Raw genomic sequence first — 22,535 nt, 5'->3', positions numbered from 1 at the left:
ATCATGGAAATGGCGCTAAAGTAAAACACTCTTTGCTTGCTTCTTCATCTGTACGTTTTGACGATTTAGACACTCTTTGATTGTGTCATTGCTCTCCTGGAATAAAAAAAATTAAGGACCTTAACTGTTATTTGTGCTCTTGGGCATAGAGACAATACAAAGACAGTCTGGTCTGACCCTTTAAAATAAATCAGTATCTACAGTTGCTTAGCACAGCCTCAGTGTGGTCCTCTGAGTGATTCTCCTTTTTGGACTGCCATTTTAGTGGGTTTTTTTTAGGGTGAAAATATCGTGTATCTTAAAAGGCTCTGAAACAGTATACATTATTTTGTGTAAAAGAAACATCTGGTGACCTTATTTTCCTTGGATGTTTTGAGGAGCACTCTTCTGGACCCTCTTTACTTGCCCTGCTTCACTTTGTGGGATTTTATTTTGAAAGGATTATGACCGGATGTTACGTATCTTCTTCCGTTTTGACGCAGCATGGTGCGGAAGTAAGTTGTCAACAGCAACTACCCATGGAAACAAGAGGTAAAAAGCAGAGTTTTAAAGCGGCTCTCTGGTAGCGCATGGCAGCAGAGGGGGCCGAGGCTGAGGGCCGGGCTCCGGCCTGTCTCTGCGTCCTCTGCGGGCTGCCCGCTGCTGGGAAGTCCACGTTGGCCCGCAGAGTCCTCAGCACCGCTGCACAGCACGGATGGAGAGCTAGTGTGGTGCCGTATGATGACCTGATCCCCGAGCATGCTTTTCAGACCAAAGTGGTGGAGGACGGTGTCAAACTGAGAGAAATGGTAAAGAGGGTTGAGCTAAATTTACCGATTTTTACTAAGAGTTCAGGATCTACGTTTGTCATACGGGGTCGGTCCCTGTCCATCAGTGTCCCCACAAAGGTCACCAGGTTAGTTAGAAGTTGGACATTGGACAGACACCCCCTCCGGACCCAGTTTCCCCCACTGATGGCAGCAGGAGGACGGTTAGATCATCTCCCACGACCTCGAGCTTAACCTGCTGAAGGCTGAGACCATCAAGAAATTACTGTTTAATTGGCAGAAAAACAGTGATATTTCATTATCACACTAACTTGATGATGTTAGTGAAAATGGAGAGATTACACCTATTTGATTTGATGTTGCTCATTTATTTTGATTGCTACTGTGTGTTTTTTTTCATTTAACAGAAATATCAGTACTAGAAAGTATTACTACACAGGTATTTACTATAAACTAGTACAAGAGTGTATCACTAGATTTTTTTAATACAATTTTAGACCTGGCTCTGCACTCGCTTGTTCACTGTAAACCCACACTTAAAAGGTGACATTCCCCTCAGGGGATGTGCATCTTTATCACCTTTTTCAACCCTGATGAGATACCAACCTTGATGAAGTCAATTTACAATATTTTTAATCATGATTTTCACTAATGTTGCAAAGTAAGCATGGAGATCAACCGTCAACTGTCCTCCTGCTGGGAAAAACTGAGTAAGAAGAGGCTGCTGTGTCCAGAGAAACTGTCTGTAGAATATCTCATTTAAAACCTCACCACAGTCATTAAATCTAGTAGAAAAATGTAAATGTGCTATGTGCTCATATTAATTCTTCACAAAGATTTGTGCCATAACCATTTGAATTTGTTTTTATATTCAGCACACATTAAAAAGCTTTTATTAATTGGAGACATTTTTTCCCTCTCCAGCACACTGAATGGAAGTTACACAGACAGGCAGTTTTGCGGTGCATTGAGCAGTTCTTGGAGCAACCTCAAGTTTTGGCCGAGCTGCCGAGCAGCTGCCAGATCAACAAGGCTGCATGGGAACGATGCATTCAAGCTCTGCTCGAGCCTGAAGCTTTGGACCGCTGTTACGCTGGCCGGGCTCCACTTCTCTTTCTACTGGATGACAACTTCTACTATCAGAGCATGAGATACGAAGTGTACCAACTTGCAAGAAAGTGTAAGTGCACCTGAATGTTTATAAAGGTCTGCAGTGGTAGTTTCATATGTTTTAGCCCATTAGGTATAAAATGTTAAGTATTTTTAGATATCTGCTCACTAAATGCTTTTACATTCATGTCAGAGATGTAGGCAACTAAATGTTTGATATGAATTACTGAATCCAAGCAAGTTTCATGACTGAAAGTAAATTTGTTTTAGCTTACTGAGAAACACTGGCTGCCTGGGCGACGAGTTCATGTAGAATTCTCACTATACTTGTAGTATAAGATGAGATAAAACACCCAGAACCACTCGTCCGCCCTTTTAAACAGTATTGCTTCGGTTGAATTAATTTGTCAGCTGTGTTTTTAGATTCGCTGGGTTTCTGCCAGGTGTATCTGCAGTGCGATTTGGAGGCTTGCATCAGCAGAAACCAGAGCAGGTCTGAACCCATTCCCACTGAGGTGATACTGGAGATGGTGAAGCGTTTGGAGTCCCCAAATCCGCAGAAGAACACATGGGAGACAAACAGCATTTTCCTCAACACCGCAGACAATTTGTCCAACGGCGACATGTAAGACAGCAGAATAAACCGTTGTTGACACTAATTACTGAAGTTCACATGCATAAATCAGGTATTCATCCGCCTCCTCCGTCTGTTTCTCCTCCTGTACGGTGTGTCCTCAGCCAGAGGGTGATGGACTTAATCTCCTCTGCACTGAGCAACCCACTGAGCCCAGTTGAGGACAACAGCGGACAAACGGTGTGTCAACAAGCCTCCTATCAAATCTGTTTAATCCAAATCTTTATACCAAATCTTTTTAATGTCTTTTCGGCATAAATATGTCTCCCTGGTGTGCCTAGAGATCGCCAAACTATGAGAAAACACCATCCTCTCTCGCTATATCCTCTCTTGCTCCATCTATCAGCAAATGTGTGTGAAAACGCTTCATTTAGATTTTATGATGTCATGAGGGGATCTGTTCAACATCTTTAACACAATGATGTTGAACGTGAGAGTGAAGCAGCAGATCGTTCAGACAGAGGCTGAAAACAGCTGCAGCTGGTGTGAGAGAAATAATGTGCTTTTTGAACATTAAACCATGTAAACTGGCTCTAGTAGGACCTCCACATACAAGTATGAACTTGAGAATGAGCAGAATATGGGACCTTTTAAAGATGCAACTGCAAAAGTGGAGAATTTATTGTTGTTGTGATCTCACTCTGCTGCAGGAGGCTGATCGCCTGAAGTGTGCCACCAGTGTGGTGCACCAGGCTGACCAGGCCTGTCGACGCATCATCTCTGAAGCCATGAAGACTGCCAGAGGTCAGTCATGAGCTTCATTAAAATTACACATCTGACATTTTACTCAGTTTATCATTTGCAGCCCAGAATAATGACCTTTTTGTTACCCTGGCTGTAGAAAATCAAGTACCCACTGAGCACATGAGGTCCTTGGCAGCTCGGCTGAATGAATCCAAAGCAGCGTTTCTTCACAGCCTGCGAAGACAGTTGCTCCAGGAAGTGGCTTTCACTCAAGAAGAGGACGTCGATGTCGAACGTGTGGTGAAAACGGCAGTGGACGTTTTTGATCGTGAAAAACAGGAAATCTTGTTGGGAATCATGAATGAAAACAAATGACATGAATCTTTTCTTGGATGTTTTGTAAAAAGCGGATTTAATCAAATCAAAAGTCACAAGTGAATGTATGATACTCTGTATTTAATTAAATGTAAATAAAATTGATGTTTGCTGGTCACTTACTCTTCAGTTTGTGAACCACTGTGGCTCTAAGTGAAACAGAGAAAATGTATAGATCTCATCATTTTATCTGGTACTTATTAACTTGAAAGAAATATTCTTTAAAAGCCAAACTTTCCTGAACATTTATTTCAAACCCAACATGCAGTGACGCACTAGTGGTCATCTGCATGGCCTCTGCAAACATGGTGGGAAACGTTGATCGGATAACATTTTGATCTTGTTCATCAGTATACACATGATGTACTTATGACTTTAGAGTTAAACAATCTCACATTTTCACTCTCTGTCCACAATTAGATAATCACATCACACAAGTCTTTACTTTGGACCAAGATTGACACAAACCTACCTATTAGAATAAAAAGTAACGCTACATCACGTTACATCCCACTCACAGGGATCTTTCATGGATCTCAACATCCACTATTATACAAATAAGAAGTGGCTACAGTGAAAATGCACTAAAAACTACTCAAGACAATTTAGTTTTTTTTAGTTTTTGAAGAAAATTGTTTCATGGGTATAAATTAGTAACAATTGGTTACCAGGCTCTGCAATTTACAGAGTGAGGTATAAATAAATAGCAAGATTTTAATGAGCCTGGCCAAACACAAACTTGAAAATGAGCCAATTAGGCTTTCGCTGTTTGAGCAGGCCGCTTCAGTTTCTCACAGCAAAATGGGTGCAGCTGATTTAACTGAAATGAACTAAATTAAAAACTTTGATGCATAATTCCACCAAGGAGCGATACACAGACGGTGGCCAAAATGACAGTTTTAACAGCCCCACAGAACGTTGAGCTGGTCGAGCTCATGATGGGTGATGTTAAACACTGTTAATAAGTCATTTTTATTTAGAATAGCTGCTGACATTGTTGTGATTTACTTCATGAGCTGAGTGAAAGCCCGGTGACTCATTGCGAAGTAATGAGACAAATCACAATCATATGTAGCTGCACTGGCAAAGGATGACAGTGGTCATGGTGCCCTAACTAATACTGACTGTAGAATGATTTGAAATGACACTTTGTGAGCTTCTTTGTGCTTTTACTGCAGAGTTGTTGCATTGCAAGATCTTTCTGTAGTTTTGTCCACCCTTTGAATGTATCGATCCAGAACTAATATGAAAAGCTCAAAACTGAGAGTCATTTAGAAATTAAGTAAGGTGACAATTCAATGCAGTGAATAGTGTAAAATAAAAATAATAAAAGTAATAATAAACTGTACATAAAATAAATATTAAATGTAAATCAGTGGCACCGTGTGAAGAGCATTACAAGCAACATACTGAAAACACGAGGATCTACGAAAGACTCGTGCATCTGTGTTTTGCACGAAATCACTTCTTATGTTGTCCACGGGCAAAATGGCACGCAAAGTCATATTTGTCTATGCACATGTGACCACAGATGTTGCACTGGAATGGATTTTCGTAGTCATGGCACCCCATGTGAATAGTGTAGAGGATATTATCCAGAAAGTGAATATCACAATGCTGGCATTTATGTAAGAGCCGTTGGTCCGGTGCAGTCAGGGCCGGAGCGGGTGTACCCGGCTGGCTGTTGCTAACACTCGCAGTAAGAGTGTTCATGCTGGGAACTGGACTACAACTCCCTTGGCCTGAGGTGGGAGATTCTTTTGTGTGTGGTGAAGTCTGCGCTCCGTTTGAGCACAATGCAATGTGTTCGCTGGAGACCTGTTGTATGAGGATGGGCTTTTCGTCTTTGAAGGATTCCCTGTCTGGGGAAGCAGGAGTCTGAGACTCCGGGTGAAGGTCGGACAACTGGCCAGCAAGTGTAGACAGCTGGTCCAGCGGGTTATCAAAAGTCAAATTAGCACCTCTGTTGCGGCTGTCGGTCTCATCTTCTTTCTTATACTCACTGCTGTTCAAATGGTGGTGGATCTTGTGGGACAAGTCATTCAGATAATCCGACTTTGGCATCACTATGGAGTTAGGGTTGAAGTTGATGAGGAGTCGCCTGCTGAAGCCCAGCGAGCCCGTCCTCTTCTGCAGGGAGCTCAACATCCTCTTGTTGGAGAAAGGAGAGCGGACGACCCTCGTGGGAAGAAGCTTGTGGCGGCGGCGGCGGTGGTGCGAGAGGTTGCTGCGGTCGCTACAGCGGAAGGCGCAGAGGTCACACTTGTACGGCTTCTCTCCTGTGTGCGAGCGCATGTGGGCTTCCAAGTGGCGCTCGTACGCGGAGGCAAACGGGCACAGCTGGCAGCGGTGAGGCTTCTCTCCTGGGTGACAGTCAAAATAGGGCATTCAGTTAAAATACTGAGATTACCAAGCATGTTTTGCTGTGAAAGAGTAAACAGCAGTGAGGTTACATTACATTATAATGTGTAATCTGCACAAGGGATTATACAAAATGGGGCTGGATGATTCAGACAAAAACAGCGATCCTCCTACTGTGTAGTAAATGCAGGTCAACTCATAACTGTAAACTAAAATTGTCATTTTCTCAAGAATTTCAACTCATTCTGACAAAAATGTGGCTTATTGATCAATTTGCATTATTAGTTAAGACAGAATTGCTTGCTATGATTAACAATATAAAATCATTGGATGCAATTCATGACAGATGACAAATAATAAACACTGAAATACCAGTTGAACTTGTGATTAAACATTCATTAATTACAAGGTAGCTTGTAATTTTTTTCCAGCTACCTTTATATTTCCAAACACTGGCAGGAACTCTTAAACAGTCAGAGATTATAGCAGGATTTTGCATTTGACACTTGGATAAACATATGGGAAAACTCAATGGTAGCTGATATAATAGATGTATGTGGTTCAATTATAAAGCATTAGTTATTGGGAATATCAACACTGAAAACCAAATTAATTCTAATTGCATAAAATGTTACTTTACAAACGTTTAATTTTGCTGGGAATCACCTTGAACTTCCTCAGGCTTGTGTCTGGATTGTTGTGTTGTGTGTTGTGTTTTTCTTAAAGCTTGGTGTTGCCTTAATGGATGTGTAAACACTGACCTGTGTGGATGCGGATGTGCTCTATCAAACGAGCCATGCCCTTGTTGGCATAGCTGCAGTAGCTACACTTGTACTTTCCATCGCAGGTCCTCTCCAGGCCGTCCATCTGAACATCTGACCCATCCTCCATTGACAGGCTCACCTCCACTGACGGAGGGTCCAGACCATTCTGCTCACTCCTGGGGGCGACTAAACACCAAACGCACAATGACTTTTAGATTGTATTCTTTACGTATAAAAGATGTATAGCTGTATAATTTAATGTACTCCCTTCCCACCGGCTTGACACTGGTCCCCTGACTCTTTCTCTCCGCAAACAGAGCCCGAGATCATGTTGACATGCTGGGTTTGTTGTGTCAGGTACTCTTGGAATTCCCTCACAAAATCCACAGGCTCCGTCTTTATCTCTTCCATTTTTCTTCTCCTGTGTTGAACCTGAGAGGATCCAGATGAGATGAGCCTATAGTCAGATGTGTGACAACTCTGTGGCTGCTGATAACCCACAGTAGCTACAGCTAGCTAATGAAGCTGCCTGTACAACGTCCTAAAGGTTAGCTCATAGCCATTGACAACAATGCTAACGTTGCTAGCTAGCTCGACTCAAATACCAATTTTCATTATCAATAACGCCGACTATCTAACACAATACTCAACACAGTTCATGTCTTACTTTTCAGCGTCTTAGTGGCAGAAAAGCGTGAGGAAAATGGGCCCTGGGAGTAAATTATCCGGCTAGCTTGTTACCAAGAGAACACTTCCGTTTTTTCTAATACGTCTATGTTCCATGCCCACCCAAACGCAACTGTTGCGTTCGGGTATTGTAAAAAAAAAAAAAAAAGTCTTCATTATATATGTCAATGTTAGCTATACAAGAACTCTTAAGAACGCTCCTCAGTGAAGTGGAAGTTTTGGCTTAGTATTCTGGATTGCTACGAAGTTCGTTCCTTTCGTATAATCACCATATAGTGCAGTCTATAACAATAAGTATACGAAGTCACATCTTCAAAATAAATACGCCTTTTCCTTCATTCAGCAAAACGTAAAGTTTAATTTCGAATAAACCTATCAATAAAGAGCCCCATGTTTAATAGCGTGAATACATTTTGTCCTCAATAATTTTGTCATTAACCCTAATACACAACAATAAAATGCGAATGTCTGACTCGTACAAGGTGCACCTGAAGGCAGCACCCCATGTAAACATTTTATAACAAATCATGGCCGCCCCGCTGGTCAGGCTTATCTCTAAGGTGAGAGTGAGTGTTGTGGTTATCTGTCGTTGACGTTTGTAGGATGTCTGCTGATTTTAATGTATTTTTCCTCTGCATCAATACTTTAATCTTGAGTTACGTAACCTGGTCGGCTCTTTCTTACGTGACGTTACTAGCTAACACGGCTAACGCTAGCTTGAGACTACAAACTGCGCTGTTTCATCAAAATCACTGAAAGAAACTTTTAATTTTATTGACTTAACCTTAGGGGTGAGTGAAGGCTGCTGAGTGTCTCATATTTAAGCCGTGTGTTTACCCAAACACTCAAATAGACATTCCCACTGCTGTGTGTCTCGTCTGAAGTCTTGCAGACAGATCCCCCCACCATGGGGTGCATGGCAGGCTGGATGGAGGAGCATGTCCAGCAGACCTGCAGCAGATGTGGCTGCAGACCAGGCGGCTGGGGTGGTCTCCTTTCCTCCCCTTCAAACGTATTCAGAGGAGGAGAGCATGATGAGGGAGGCAGGTGAGCTGGGGCTCTGGTAACATTGTGTTGCGGGCAGCTGGAGACTGGAAATTCCTCAAATACTTTGCTTTGTTGTTTGACAGTGAAAAAATATGCACAAGAGCGCATTGCTCCGTTTGTGTCAAAGATGGATGAACATTCAGAGATGGACGAAGAAGTGGTCACGTCTCTCTTTGAACAGGGTGTATGTAATGAATTTAATCTAACAGATCTTCACAATTAAATGATTTTTTTTTTTACTATGCAGTGACCCTGATATTGATTTCTTACAGCTCATGGGCATTGAGATTGACCCAGAGTACAACGGCACTGGATCCACATTCTTCTCCTCCATTCTGGTCATTGAGGAGCTGGCGAAGGTGGACCCCTCTGTGGCCGTGCTCTGTGACATCCAGAACACCCTGATCAACACACTGTTTACCAAACTGGGTACAGCAGCTCAGAAAGAGCAGTACCTCAGCCGACTGTCAACCGATATGGTGAGCAGTCAGTGTGTGGCTAATCTTCACATTATAATACTGACTGTGTATATTCTGAGTTTTATTTGCTGTGATGTTTTCCTCCACCTCCTCCTCTTATACCTCATGTCACATCGCATAGGTCGGAAGCTTCTGCCTCTCTGAAGCAGAGTCGGGGAGTGACGCCTTTGCTCTGAGGACACGTGCTGAAAAACAGAAAGACTATTACGTCATCAATGGATCCAAGATGTGGATCAGCAACGCAGAAAATGCAGGAGTTTTCCTGGTGATGGCCAATGTAGACCCTTCTGCTGTGAGTAACTGCTCCTCTTTCTATTTTTGTCGCCTGTAGTCGGCCGAAAGAATGATCCGTAACTTACTCAATTATTTATTGTGTTTTACGTCAGAAAGCTGAGGTGCAATAAAATTGTGATTTAGCTGTTGAGTAGCACAAATTACATTAATATGTAAGTCAAATTCAGCAAACGTTGAATTCAGAATGACTTTTGATTTACAGGGATACAGAGGAATCACTTGCTTCATTGTGGACCGGGACACAGAGGGGCTTGAGATTTGCAAGAAGGAGAACAAGCTCGGGCTGCGAGCGTCTTCCACCTGCCCGCTCAACTTTGACAATGTTAAGGTACTACTAAACACCTCGTGCTGTATCAGACCAATGTGAAGGGAATGCATACTGTGACTTTTACTCATTTACTGCTCTCTGTTGTAGATTCCAGAGAAGAACATTTTGGGACAGGCCGGTCATGGGTACAAGTATGCCATCGGGATGTTGAATGAGGGCAGGATTGGAATAGCAGCTCAGGTAAACCACAAGACATTAATTTTACGTGTTTAAAGCTAAACGTGCTCTAATCAAGGTTACAAACTGTCAAATGGAAATGTTGTATGTACTGACTTTGCCTTGTGTGTGTGTCAGATGCTTGGGCTGGCACAGGGCTGCTTCGACCACACGGTTCCCTACACCAGGCAGAGGGTGCAGTTTGGAAAACGAATCTTTGACTTCCAGGTAGAGATCCAAAATGGACTCATTCCCTTTTTTAGATGACATGTTGGTGATTATTCACATTATTCTGGAGGCCGGTTTATTCACTGATGTTGTTATGGTGCTCTTTGTATTCCAGGGCATGCAGCACCAAATAGCCCACGTAGCCACACAGATCGAAGCTGCTCGGCTGCTGACGTACAACGCTGCTCGTCTGAAGGAAGCTGGGAGACCTTTCATTAAAGAGGCCTGCATGGCTAAATACTTCGCTGCAGAGGTGAGTGTCCTGATTCACCGACCACAGTTCAATACAAAGGTGGTGCTGCTGTGGGTTCTATGGATGTTTAGGATATATTGTGATCATGTTGGTTGTCTGTTTTATGTTTTTATGAATCCATTTTATGCTTTTTTTTAAGTCTGTTATATGTTTTCTATGTTCTATGTCCTGCGGTGCTGCTGTCTTGCCCAGGAAACTCCTTTTTAAAAAGGATATTTCGGGTTATTTAATCTATAAGTACGTGCACAGCAGGGCCCAAAAGTCTGAGAAAATCTCTAATATTTTCATTTAAATCTGGAAATAATCAGAAAAGTTGACGATTCAGAAACATTTAAAAACACAGGAAGTGATGATGTGAAATATTTTTGTTTTCTCTCTCTCTCAGGTTGCAACGCTAACCACATCTAAATGCATAGAATGGATGGGAGGGGTCGGCTTTACCAAAGACTACCCCATAGAGAAATACTACAGAGACTGTAAAATTGGTGAGCATGATTTATGCCAAATATGCACCACTAGACAAATGCTGACTTGTGTTTGCACACAGTTTGTTGTTTCGATTAGAGGCGGTTTAGGTAACTGTGATCGGAGCTACAATGTGGAAAGGGCATAACTCACAATGGCTGTAGGAAGGTCAGGTGTAGCTGTTTGTGATTGGACCAGAGTGGGGCGGTGAGAAGTCCTGATGGCAGTGGCTGTAATCAGACTCTGCAGGAATTCCCCCGTCCGACCTCTCAGAGTGCCATTATACCAGCACACAGCCAAGAGAGCTGCCTGGGCAAAATGTCACTTTTCCTTTCATCACCACCATTTCGACTCCCAGCTGGAGCACCAGCGGACTCGGCTGCATAATAAGCCCCCTTGTCTCCTGGTAGTGAAAGCTGCAGATTCATGTAGGGGAATTTGACGAAATTGACCTTGTTTTGTACCGCAGGAATTCATTCTAATGCTTTGTTTTGTCTCCATGTGCAGGTACCATTTATGAGGGCACCACGAATGTGCAGCTATCCACCATGGCTAAGTTCATTGATAAGGAATATGACTACTGAAACCACATGACTGGGGCACTCTGTCGTGTTACACTCCATTTTTTTTTTCCTCAAATGACTTTGGTGGATTAATGTAGCAGCAGTGCTTAGCTGTAGATCTGCTTTTGTGTTTCTAGTATTTTGTTGAAGTTGTTTGCCCTCAATATCACATACTTGTGCTCTTGTTAAAGTGATTCCCACTACTGGTGTTACTGATATCGTGGTTACATTTCCCAGGTTTTCGGGTTAAACTTGCCCCGGTATAATGATCAGTAGTTTTTATTTTCCATTTGCTTTGTATCAGACCTTTCCAAATGTCTAGCAATAAGTTAATTATATGCATGACAGATGTTTCAGTGCCTTCAGAGGGTCTGCTATGACTGAGAGCAACAACTAATAGTGTTTTCTTTGCAGGATACTCTACATTAGGTGGGTTGTAACGGCTCGCTCACTGATACATAACAATTACTATACAGTTACTTGTTAGGAAAATGAGCAAGTGATTTCACTTAATTTCAAGAAATGATCTGAAAATAGCAATCTGTCAACAGCTTTGGTATTGTCAATAAATATGAAGTACGCTGTAGTGCCATTAGCCATCTTTCTTTGCAATCAATACTGAGTTCTGTCAGTAGATGGCAGCATTCTCCAGAGTGACAACAGCAGTGAGTTGAGGGAGCTTCAAGCCGAAAGAGCAGTCAATTACCAAGTCTTTTAACAGCCTGTCACATCTAATGATATTTTATATCAATTTAATTATGCTGGTGCTTCAGACGAAAAGAGGCTGCCTTGCATAATTGACTCACTGATCATTTTTCAGGGGAGATTGATTACATTTCCACGGCCTACATGTGCCGTGGAAAACGAGGTCTATTGTTTTACACAACACAGACAAGCTGTGCCCAAGTACACAGACCTGTGTTAGCCATTACCCATGATGACCCTTTGTAAAAATTAATGGCTGTCTTGCAAGGTATCTGTTTAACAGAAAGAAGGCCATTAATCACGTGACAGTATTTGCTGTGTTTATTAATTAAGGGATGGAAAAAGTCAGATTCACGACCGCTGCAATGGCTGAGGTTGGCAATATTTATGCCAAATATTCAGATATTCAGATTCCCATGAAGTTAATGGATAAGAGCATTTTCATACACTGTAACCATGTGAGATTATAGCTTTTTTTTTTTTTTTAGATTAAAGTGATTAGACTTTTACATTTATTTTAGCAGGAAATAACAAGGCTCTATTTCTCTTTAGCGCCCATGTTTCTAACACTATACACAGAGAAAGAACTGTTTTATTAAAGAATAAAATATATGAAGGCACTATTTGTTAACAAAACAAATATATATTTAATCATTTCACTTATTGATAATGGTTCAGATAAGCTAAATGTATCTAACCTAATTCTGTTTTCTGCCATGGAAGAGACCTAACCAATACGTTGTATTGTGATAATCGGATTGTATTTACTGATTAATGGATGATGAATATTCAGTGTCACATGTTGACAGCAGATCAAACACAACAGCAGCACACAGCAGTTGGCATTTTGACGTCTTCTTGTCCACGTGAGCAATTGGGTTCAGCTGAAATATCTCCTGCTCTCCTGAAAATCTTGGGTTATTTGTGAGAAGTCTGTCAGACAGAGAATGACCAACATTAGTGTTTTTATCACCGTCATATCCTGTAAAAGGGGACTGACGTCTGTAATTCAGTGTGCTGCTCCACAGTTCTGTTAAAGAATAAGTATTAAGTATGATTTTAGCTAAAGAAAATGAAGCCTAGACAGACAAAGAGCAAAATGCTACCAATCAGCGCCATGTTTGCCCAGACATTTAAAAATCACCAACACCAACACTGAAAAGGGGAGAACACAGGCCTGCGTTTGCATCATTGATTGAGTGCACTTTGTTTTCACCTCTGATCCACTCTGACTTGTTCCGTCCATTGTGCAAAAGCGCTTGTTTAATGAACATAATCTGATGAAAACACAGCTATCTGCTTTTCACTTTGCATTGGCAAACGCAGCTCAACTGGCCTCTTTCTCCACCCCCGTCTTTAACACAGCTATGAGACCTCTAATTATGCAGGGATTCAAGTAGCTTTTCACAAAACACGGTGTCGTCCTTTAGAGTTGGAGAGCGCTCCATGAGCTAAAAGGACTGCCTGCATGTTTGTAGGTTGAGCAAATTCAATCTGTTTGATTAGTTCTCTGCATCTGCTTCAAGATCGGTGTAAATTATGAATCTTAAATGCGCCCCATGTTGTGTTTTCTTTTATACTTTTTTACATTTTTGGCCATTTATACTAAGTCCGGGTCAAGTATTACCTCACAGATAAGCACAGACATGTTTATATAAGATATCTACAAATATCTAAGCTGTGTATGAAAATATTGGGGCTGTTAATCAGGCCCTGCATCACTGGCTTTAGGATTTGCATTTTGTCATATATGGCAAAACACATAGCAGAGGCCAGTTGTTTGATTCCTCCCTATGAGCAAGTCTCAGTTAAGAGAAAAGCAGTTTGGTGTATACAAATATGAACTCAATCTCCCTCCTGTTCATTTTGTGTCTTTATCGCCTGCTAATTATCATCTTATCTGATCTTGACTTGATCATATGAATGTCCCGTTAGAGTTACAAATGTAATTTGCTGCTTCCAGGCACCGGTTTTATCGTAATATGTGACAAAACAAGACTTGTTGTGTCATCCTCATGCATTAGATCACCTGCTGCCCCTGTGGCTTTGCAGGCCTCTGTACAAAGCTGATTTGAAAAGCCTTCATCACAATGGTATAGCATTCAATTTGATGTCTCCCCCTAGCACTTCCTGACTAATACAATTACATTGAAGACAACGAGCTAGAAATGCACAGTGCATATTGCTATCCTGTTGCACACAGATGGAAGAGAGGGCATTTGAATATTTGACACAAGCAACGAATGACAGGTTGATTCTCAGCAGGTCACAGCTTCAGCACCATCCACAATAAGCTGTCTTTCTTGTGCTATAACAAATAAATACAAAACTTCTTTGTAAACCTGTTGTTTTATTTCTACTTCTGATATATTTTTGGTGGATTAGTGCGTAAAATGTAATTCCCATGATGTTAGTGCCAAGGCTTTTTACAGCTCCGTGTTGAGGTGTTATAATCCCTGGGCCGTTTATTCAATTTACTTACAGGTGATTGCGGCTCGTGCACGCCCCTAAAACCCTGAGGCGTGTTCCTCTCTAATCTAATTGGATGATAAGTGGGTGCGCACTGTTGAGCCTGAAGGCAAAACGCTTGCGCGGCCTTTTTCTTTGGAGTCTATTCTCGTCACAGCCCCTCTCGGTTTCATCTCAAATCCCATTTGCTATTGTACCTGCCCAATAGCAGAGACCGAGCGCGTTTTAACTCGCATGGCATTTTTTATTTCATCATTACAATCCAGCTTAAGTTTGACGCAGTGATCTCGGCGCGCTCACTCTGATCATCCTCAGGAGCTGTACGCAGCTTCCAGCGACTTTCTCTTCCTTTTTTTTTTTCTCTTCCTCTTTCTCATTCTCGTATGATTTTACCATAAAGTCTAGAACAAGACCATCTTTTTCCAGTGGTTTTTTTTTTCCCTTGATAAGTTTTGATGGTGATTCACATCGGGCAGTAAACGGTGATGGCAGATTCTGATGCGCAGGAGACTCGCCAACCCGCAAAAGACTCGCCGTTCTCCATTAAGAACCTGCTGAACATTGAAGACAAGCCCACAAAGCCGAGAAGCCTCCTCGGCTCGTCCAAAGGAGTGTTTGAAGGCAGCTTCTTCTCTCGGCTCGGTGACTTGTCTTTCCCTCGGTTTGAGTTGCCCACTCAGAGAATTGGACTATCAGCGCAGTATCTGGAGAGAGCGTCTACCTGGTGGTACCCATACACGCTCGGGACTCATTTGAGGACTGCAGGTAAATGACTCAGTATATAAAGGAAATGTAGTGGTTTTTTTATATTAATTTAACAAAAAAAAACATATGGCCATGAATTATAATGAATTATTTCCGTAAACTCTCTTAAATGTCAATATTTTAACAAAAGTAAAAGCCTATATTCTATAATAAACCAGATGTCTAGAATGAATTCAAATACACACGACTGCCATTGCAGATCACACTTTTAATGATTTATAGGATCAAATCTGATCGCTGTGTTTTTATCTGTAGGGTCTGATAAGGCCAGCCTGAGGGAAACATCACCGGCACCGGACAGGCGCTCCCCTGATCTCCAGAAAAGTGACCAAGATGCCAAAGAGGAGAGCGCCGACGACGACATCGCGCTGGATGAAAGTGACTCGGAGGAGCCAAAGAAAGAAATAGACCAGGAGGACGACTGGAGGAGAAAAACGGACGAGCTGGACTCCGAGAGGAAGCCCTGTCGGAAGAAGAAGACGCGCACGGTGTTTTCCAGGAGTCAGGTCTTCCAGCTGGAGTCCACCTTCGACATAAAGCGCTACCTGAGCAGCTCGGAGAGGGCGGGCCTGGCCGCGTCCCTGCACCTGACGGAGACGCAGGTGAAAATCTGGTTTCAGAACCGGAGGAATAAGTGGAAAAGGCAGCTGGCCGCGGAGCTGGAGGCGGCCAATCTGAGCCATGCGGCGGCGCAGAGGATTGTGAGGGTTCCCATACTTTACCACGAGAACGGAGCCCCAGAAACGGCCGGGGGCCCCGCTGCAAACTCACCGGGCAGCCAGTCACTGCTGGCGTTTCCCCACCACATGTACTATTCCCACCCGGTCCCCCTGCTGAGGCCTGTTTAACACGGACTGTGTCATCCTGCGCTGTAGATAGCCTATGTTTTTAAATCAGAGTGATGTCCATTGAAAAAAAAAAAAGATAATTTTGTATATTTTGTAGATTCAACTGACACGATAGGTCATATTATTATTATTATTATTATTATTATTATTATTATTATTATTATGTTATCATCCTTTATCCTGCTGAAGCTCCTTGGGCAAGACAAAGTCCATATTACGGATCCAATTGGTGTTACAGGAGGGACAATCTAAAAATGATTATTATAATTAATATTGGTGACGTTGCTCAAACGTGGGTGGATATATTTCAGTGTATTCAATTTGAAAAAAAGAAGCTTGTTTTGAACAGGTTTGACTGTCCATATGTATTTTACAGAGATTTGTGTCAGTGTTTGTAGGGAAACAAATGTGGAATTTAATATTTTGATATTTTCCAATATTGTGCAATACTGTTGGCTTCACCTCAGGCTACCAGCCTTTGTCACCTATATTTCACTTTTACAAAAAAAAAAAAAAGAAAGAACTGCTATTTTTTTCTCTTTGTAATAGTGAGGACAATCATGCGATCCTTAAAAAAAAAATCCCCGAAAAACTGCAGGTGATAGGCAATTGTTTTTATGACGCAATGTTTGCCGGTAATTTTTAAAGCCATGAAAGAGCCAAAAATAGCCTCTGTTTTTGTGTATGGGTTTTCTCTGATATTGTTATTGAAATTCTGTATATTATATGGTCTTACACTCAGTAAAGATTTCGTTCCAAAAAGACATGTATCTATCTTTGATATGATTGTGATGTAGGGCTGCATCTTTTATCATTTGTGAGGATGGATGAGGATGGAGTGATCTTTAAAAAACCTTATATAGCCTATTTATAACGGCCATTAAGGTGCAGCGGGGGTCTGCAGAGATCATGGTGCCCTAAATTATTTTAACAGTAAATCAATGATGGCCATCAGTTTTTAATCTGAGGATTTTAGTAATTGGCAGCCTAATATTAAATAACATTTGAGGAAATTTTGAGAAATTTGTTGGCCTGGAGACGATAATGACAACACTCACAACTTTGATCTCCTGCCATAAAGCTATTGTTTTGCGAAATGAATTGTTATCATTCCTTAGATTTCTTAAATAACCGATAATTATGCAGGTAACACAAACGCAACACGAATCTGGCATTAAAAGGCAAAATCAAGACATCAAGTCGAATAGGAAAAATTCGTTGTTCATTTCCCACATTTTTAAAATTATATGAATATTAAGCAGGCCGAGTTATTTTTCTTTTGTTATTTTGTTGGCATTTGAGAAGAAGACTGAAATGACCAGTTGGCCTATAAGAGACTCTATTAAACATTCAAATATGATAATTCTATTAGTCAACATATAGTTGGGCAAAATTATCCTTAAACCATGAACAGAATATGAAGGCTGCACACATATCGTATGTACTATATGCTATTATACAGTAGTCTAAGGCAGCATGGGTAGGCCATAGACTGTATAAGACCGGCCTATGCATATATTTAAAGAGCTGACTCAGCCAGTCGACCTGATGAAAAATGAATGATATTCACATTATTTGATTATCCCTATTTGTAGTTGGCCAACCTAATCTCACTGTAGTCTCATTTACTATTTTGTCATGGTGCAGTATAGTTTTCATATTTGCTCTGTAACTATTCTAAATGAAACACAACCATTCATACTCACGTACACACTGTGTATACCGGAGAAAACAGTCCTGGGTCATGTGACCTGCACCAAGACAACGGAAATCGCTGTTGAGGTTGAATCAACCAATCATATCGCAGGCGGGAACTTGAACATTCGTTTCAACCAATCAGCATCCTCTGTTGCATCGGCAGCGCCTGCAGGAGTTAGCTCATGTGTTAGCTTCACCCATCGCTGTAGCGTGTTAGCATTCTCCGCGCCGTATATGTTATGTTTTATTGTAAATCGCGGCGTAGCTGTTCATCTCATTGAAGTAAAGAACCAAGTTTGTCCGAACAACCCTAAACCGAAGCGGTAAGTAAAGCTGAAGTGGCTAATACCAACGCGGTAGCCTACCCTATCTTTACCGTGTATAAGCTAGCGTTAGCAAACACCGGTAGCAGAAGGAGTGGGTATGGTGTAATTGCTGGAGGTAACGGAACAAGTCTTGTTAACGTTGACACAAGAACAAAAGCGATCGAAAACACACTAAGTAAAGATGTAGTTCTCTGGACAGATGGACATATTTGAGTATTGCTTGAATGTATGCAAGCTAACTCGAGGCAGCTAACTAGCTAAATCAACAACTACTGTTACTGGGCTAAACTGAGAACAAGCAGAGAGGATATGTTGGATATGTTAATCCACCTGTGCACCAGTACGTTAGATTCATTTACTCAATTAGATAATCTAATGAAAAAGTGCATGGATCTGGTCAATAGTATTTTTCAAATCTTCATATCTGTAACTGTTCTATGTGCTGCTCTCAATGGGGCTTTTCTCTGGATAGATGAAATGTCAGAGCCACCTGCCATTATTGAAAACGACTGGCTTTTGCTTTGCTTCACCTCAAAGACAACCTTTTATGTTTTGACCTTAATCTAACGTTATTAATGCTGTAGTATTTATGTCAACTCGCATATAGCAGTCAAGAATCCTGAACTTTATAGACACCATTGCTTTGTGTGTGGCTGCAGGGGTTTAGCTTCCTTTCATCTGGTTTTTAAGTAAAATTAATTTGATAATGCAGGAGATGACCACAATAACGCTACCTGTAGAAAATTCAATGTAATGTGTCTGTGACTTATTGTCTTTTCATGAAGCATGAAGTAAGTAACTTTGTGTTTCAGCCATGGTAGGGAGCTCTAGTTTGCGGTGTTGGGTCTACCACTGTGTAGTGTTTTTTGTATTGCAATATTGTTGTGCTTCATTAAAGTCACCTTGGAGCATCACTGTGACTCGATTACAGACGTCATGATGTGATTCTTTTTTGCAGATGACCGGCTCAAACGAGTACAAGCTGAACCAGGGACCAGAGGACAGCATCTCTGCTGTCAAGTTCAGCCCCAGCACAACCCAGTTCTTGCTGGTGTCCTCCTGGGACTGCACCGTCCGCCTCTTTGATGTCGGAGGCAATACCATACGGATGAAGTACCAGCACACAGCTCCAGTTCTTGACTGTGCTTTTTATGTAGGTCTTCAGATTTGTTTAGGATCCCTGTTGCCATATCAAAGACTAAAACGTCTTGTACAAAGTTAACATTCCCTTTTTACCTGCAGGACCCAACACATGCTTGGAGTGGAGGTTTAGATGCACAATTAAAAACTCATGATTTGAACACAGACCAAGGTATGTCACAAACCTGCTCAATGCCCATAAAAGATTTAAGGCAATATCACCTAAACCTGTCACAGATCTTCATAACTATTCCATTAATTTGCTGTATGTGTTTATATGTGCTCTGTGTTTGATATAATCCTCACACAGATACAATAGTTGGAACACATGATGCCCCCATTCGTTGTGTGGAATACTGCCCAGAGGTTAATGTCATGGTAACGGGTAGCTGGGACAGATCAGTTCGGCTTTGGGACCCAAGGACGCCCTGCAATGCTGGCACCTTTACTCAGCCTGAAAAGGTAGAACAAAAAAGACACAGAATAGAAAAGTATAATACGGTTTAACAGTGCAGTAAATGTGTGCAAGGTTTTATGAGGGACTGTCTTGCAGGAACATCTAAACAACCTACAGCCTGCGAGTTTCTCTGTATGTTTTTGTCACAGGTTAAAGTTCTGAAACCTGATTGAGACTGTATTAAATGTGCAATGACACTGCATTTTTAAAGCATCCTGCCTTTCTAAATCGATGTATTCCTCAAACAAACATGTACAATGATAATTAAAGTATAAAACAGTAGCATCAATAGGATCCTGAAAATAAAAACAAAGCTTTTACAGATGCACTGTTTTCCATAAAGTACCTTGATTAAAATGGATTTTGGCCTAAATATAAGAAACTAAAGACCTTTTTTAATTCTGTTAATGACAGATAGCAATAGTGTATTAAATTGGTGAAGAAGGTGTTACTTTATTGTGATTTATTTATACTTACATTTGTTTGCGTAGGTGTCAATACGATTTTTGTGTCTCCCGCTTGTCTCATGCTTCTGTTGTCTTTGAAAGGTGTACACTCTCTCTGTGGCCGGAGATAGGCTGATCGTTGGCACAGCGGGAAGACGAGTCCTGGTGTGGGATTTAAGGAACATGGGCTACGTACAACAAAGAAGAGAGTCCAGTCTCAAGTATCAGACTCGCAGCATTAGGGCCTTCCCCAACAAACAGGTAACACTTTGAAGTAGAATGAACTTTTTGTCAATTCAAGTGTGTGCAGTTCTTTTGAAAGACGCAGACAGCAGATACAATTTTAAAGATAATGGGCTTCTTATAGAGCATCATGTTGCACATAGAGATTCCTATATTGGCGTGAAGAAGTTGGATGGTAACTTCATATTTTCTGTCTTGGCTCCAGGGCTACGTCTTGAGTTCAATCGAGGGACGTGTAGCTGTGGAGTACCTGGACCCGAGCCAGGAGGTTCAGAAGAAGAAGTACGCGTTCAAGTGCCACAGGCTGAAGGAAGATGGAATTGAGAATGTTTACCCTGTCAATGCCATCTCATTTCACAGTGTTCATAACACCTTTGCCACAGGTACGACTGGCTAGACACTTGACAAAAGCAGTTGTTTCCTCTTTGCCTTTCGTTTGTTTCTGTACTGGGGCAGTTTGTTTTTATAAAGCTCATAGATTTTCCTATGACCTTTTAACATTGAGCTGCCAAGGTTGCATGAGGAACACAGTTATTATAGATCCATATCTCAGCAGCAACACGGCCTAAATCCTTTGATGGTTGACCTTGAGCCTCTCCTTCTACCAGGTGGCTCGGACGGCTTTGTGAACATCTGGGACCCGTTCAACAAGAAGCGCCTGTGTCAGTTCCACAGGTACCCGACCAGCATCGCCTCACTGGCCTTCAATAACGACGGCACCATGCTCGCCATCGCCTCCTCCTACATGCACGAGAAGGGAGACATCAACCACCCAGAGGACGCCATCTTCATCCGCCAAGTCACAGATGCCGAAACCAAGCCCAAGTGAGTCTTCCTCACCTCGTGTGTCCTTGCTATGGCTGAATCTGTGAGCAGCTGCATTTACAAAGAGCACGTCCAGCTGCAGCATATGCTGATCTGTATCTCTGTCCGTCCACTTTTCAATATCCGACAGTTGAAAGATAGACAGATAAAAACTTGAAAATCCTCCCACTATATTTGCTGTCCTAAATATACTCTCAGTGACCAGACAAATAGAAACAATGCAATCCAATACAATAGCCCTGTAATGAACACTACCTTTGTGAAACTAGAAACATACATTTTAGGCAGTCAGGTGGTCGTTTTTGACGCTAGTAGTGTTTTTTTCTTGAATTATTGAAATGCCAGTTTTAATTTAGTTCACCGTGCATATCTGTTATCTGTCTTCAATTTCATAAAGGCTAAAAGGAGACTAACTAATGATTATTGTCATTATTGATTTAAGTGTTTAGTCTATAAAATGCTAGTAAATTGTAAAAAAAAAAAAAAAATGCCCAACACAAGTTCCCAGAGATGAAAGTTCCAACATGACATCGTCTGACCAACTGCCCAAAACCCAACTTAAGCTTTAAAAGGATAGTTTGAAATAGTCTGATTGGGTTAATGGGTGATTTTGCTCAGACTGTATCGAAACACTATGAAACAGTACTTAATGAATGGGACATCACTTGTCTCCGTGCTTTGGGTCAGTGATTGAATCTGTTCTCTCCTGTTTTTGGTTTCCAGGTCAACCTAAGTCTACCTTGGAATGGCGCTCTCTCTGTATGAAGCCTTTATCGCATTTGGGTTATCTGCTGGCATCCAGTGAATCATTACCATCTTGTTTCTTGTCATTTGTGCATTATTTTTCTGTCATTTCTATACCAAAACAACAGGTTTTCTCTCTTGTAAGTAATATTTGTTAAAACGCTTCTTCTCCTTTGTCAGTCTTGTTAAGTATTTAATTGTTTCGACTATGTTCCGGCAACCAGCTAATGTGTATACCTTTTTATACCATTGTACCTTTTGACATTTGGAGTCTTCAAACTTGACTTTTCTGATAATTTTTGTTGACTCTTAAAGATGACATTACATTAAATATGTCACTGAATCTGCCCTTTGATTAGTCTTTTATTAGTTACTTTGCTTGGTAATAAAAAAAAAAAAAAAAGTGATGAATTTGAACCAACAGCCAGTCAGTTCATACTTGACTTTTGTGACGATGTGCTACCTGTGAAAGAAACGCTGAGAAATGTTAAGAATGTATCAGGTCAGAAGAGGCTGCTCACTTGATGATGTGTTGAGGGAAAGCGATGATCCACTCGTCTTGCCGTGGGCTCCACTTGCCCCCAGACAGTGACCCGTGCTGATAGACATCGCAGGTCTGCGGCCTAAACCAGATCCTGCTTTATTGTTGGAGGAGAAATTAGGAGAAAACCACT

At 41.5% G+C, this 22,535-nt stretch overlaps 5 protein-coding genes across 5 annotated transcripts; 4 read left to right on the top strand and 1 right to left on the bottom strand.

The window, feature by feature from the left end:
* Positions 1–489: 489 nt before the first annotated feature.
* On the top strand, positions 490–3,688 carry LOC139220251 (L-seryl-tRNA(Sec) kinase). Its single transcript, XM_070852323.1, has 6 exons — positions 490–788; positions 1,692–1,947; positions 2,301–2,502; positions 2,616–2,691; positions 3,162–3,255; positions 3,353–3,688. The coding sequence occupies exons 1-6, from the start codon at positions 570–572 to the stop codon at positions 3,568–3,570; spliced, it is 1,065 nt and encodes a 354-aa protein (XP_070708424.1). The 5' UTR covers positions 490–569; the 3' UTR covers positions 3,571–3,688.
* On the bottom strand, positions 3,589–7,447 carry LOC139220250 (zinc finger protein Pegasus-like). Its single transcript, XM_070852322.1, has 4 exons — positions 7,363–7,447; positions 6,971–7,127; positions 6,693–6,881; positions 3,589–5,933 (listed from the first exon to the last, which is right to left on the bottom strand). The coding sequence occupies exons 2-4, from the start codon at positions 7,104–7,106 to the stop codon at positions 5,032–5,034; spliced, it is 1,227 nt and encodes a 408-aa protein (XP_070708423.1). The 5' UTR covers positions 7,107–7,127; positions 7,363–7,447; the 3' UTR covers positions 3,589–5,031.
* A 435-nt stretch (positions 7,448–7,882) lies between these two features.
* acadsb (acyl-CoA dehydrogenase short/branched chain) lies at positions 7,883–11,781 on the top strand. Its single transcript, XM_070851630.1, has 11 exons — positions 7,883–7,942; positions 8,267–8,429; positions 8,513–8,613; positions 8,702–8,908; positions 9,030–9,200; positions 9,405–9,530; positions 9,618–9,710; positions 9,825–9,914; positions 10,030–10,167; positions 10,553–10,652; positions 11,140–11,781. Exons 1-11 carry the CDS (start codon positions 7,910–7,912, stop codon positions 11,214–11,216), a joined length of 1,299 nt encoding a protein of 432 aa, XP_070707731.1. The 5' UTR covers positions 7,883–7,909; the 3' UTR covers positions 11,217–11,781.
* A 748-nt stretch (positions 11,782–12,529) lies between these two features.
* hmx3b (H6 family homeobox 3b) lies at positions 12,530–15,982 on the top strand. Its single transcript, XM_070851985.1, is given in 3 exon segments — positions 12,530–12,692; positions 14,846–15,134; positions 15,390–15,982. Coding segments are annotated over 3 exon segments (900 nt in total). The 5' UTR covers positions 12,530–12,674.
* A 1,875-nt stretch (positions 15,983–17,857) lies between these two features.
* bub3 (BUB3 mitotic checkpoint protein) lies at positions 17,858–22,139 on the top strand. Its single transcript, XM_070851943.1, has 8 exons — positions 17,858–18,003; positions 18,965–19,159; positions 19,249–19,318; positions 19,457–19,608; positions 20,152–20,310; positions 20,498–20,675; positions 20,901–21,117; positions 21,841–22,139. Exons 2-8 carry the CDS (start codon positions 18,965–18,967, stop codon positions 21,848–21,850), a joined length of 981 nt encoding a protein of 326 aa, XP_070708044.1. The 5' UTR covers positions 17,858–18,003; the 3' UTR covers positions 21,851–22,139.
* The last annotated feature ends 396 nt before the right edge of the window (positions 22,140–22,535 follow it).

Source organism: Pempheris klunzingeri, chromosome 20 (genome assembly GCF_042242105.1).
Source record: "Pempheris klunzingeri isolate RE-2024b chromosome 20, fPemKlu1.hap1, whole genome shotgun sequence".
Lineage (NCBI taxonomy): Eukaryota > Metazoa > Chordata > Actinopteri > Acropomatiformes > Pempheridae > Pempheris > Pempheris klunzingeri.
The sequence above is the reverse complement of the archived record's forward strand: the minus strand, read 5'-3'. Positions and strand labels throughout refer to the sequence as shown.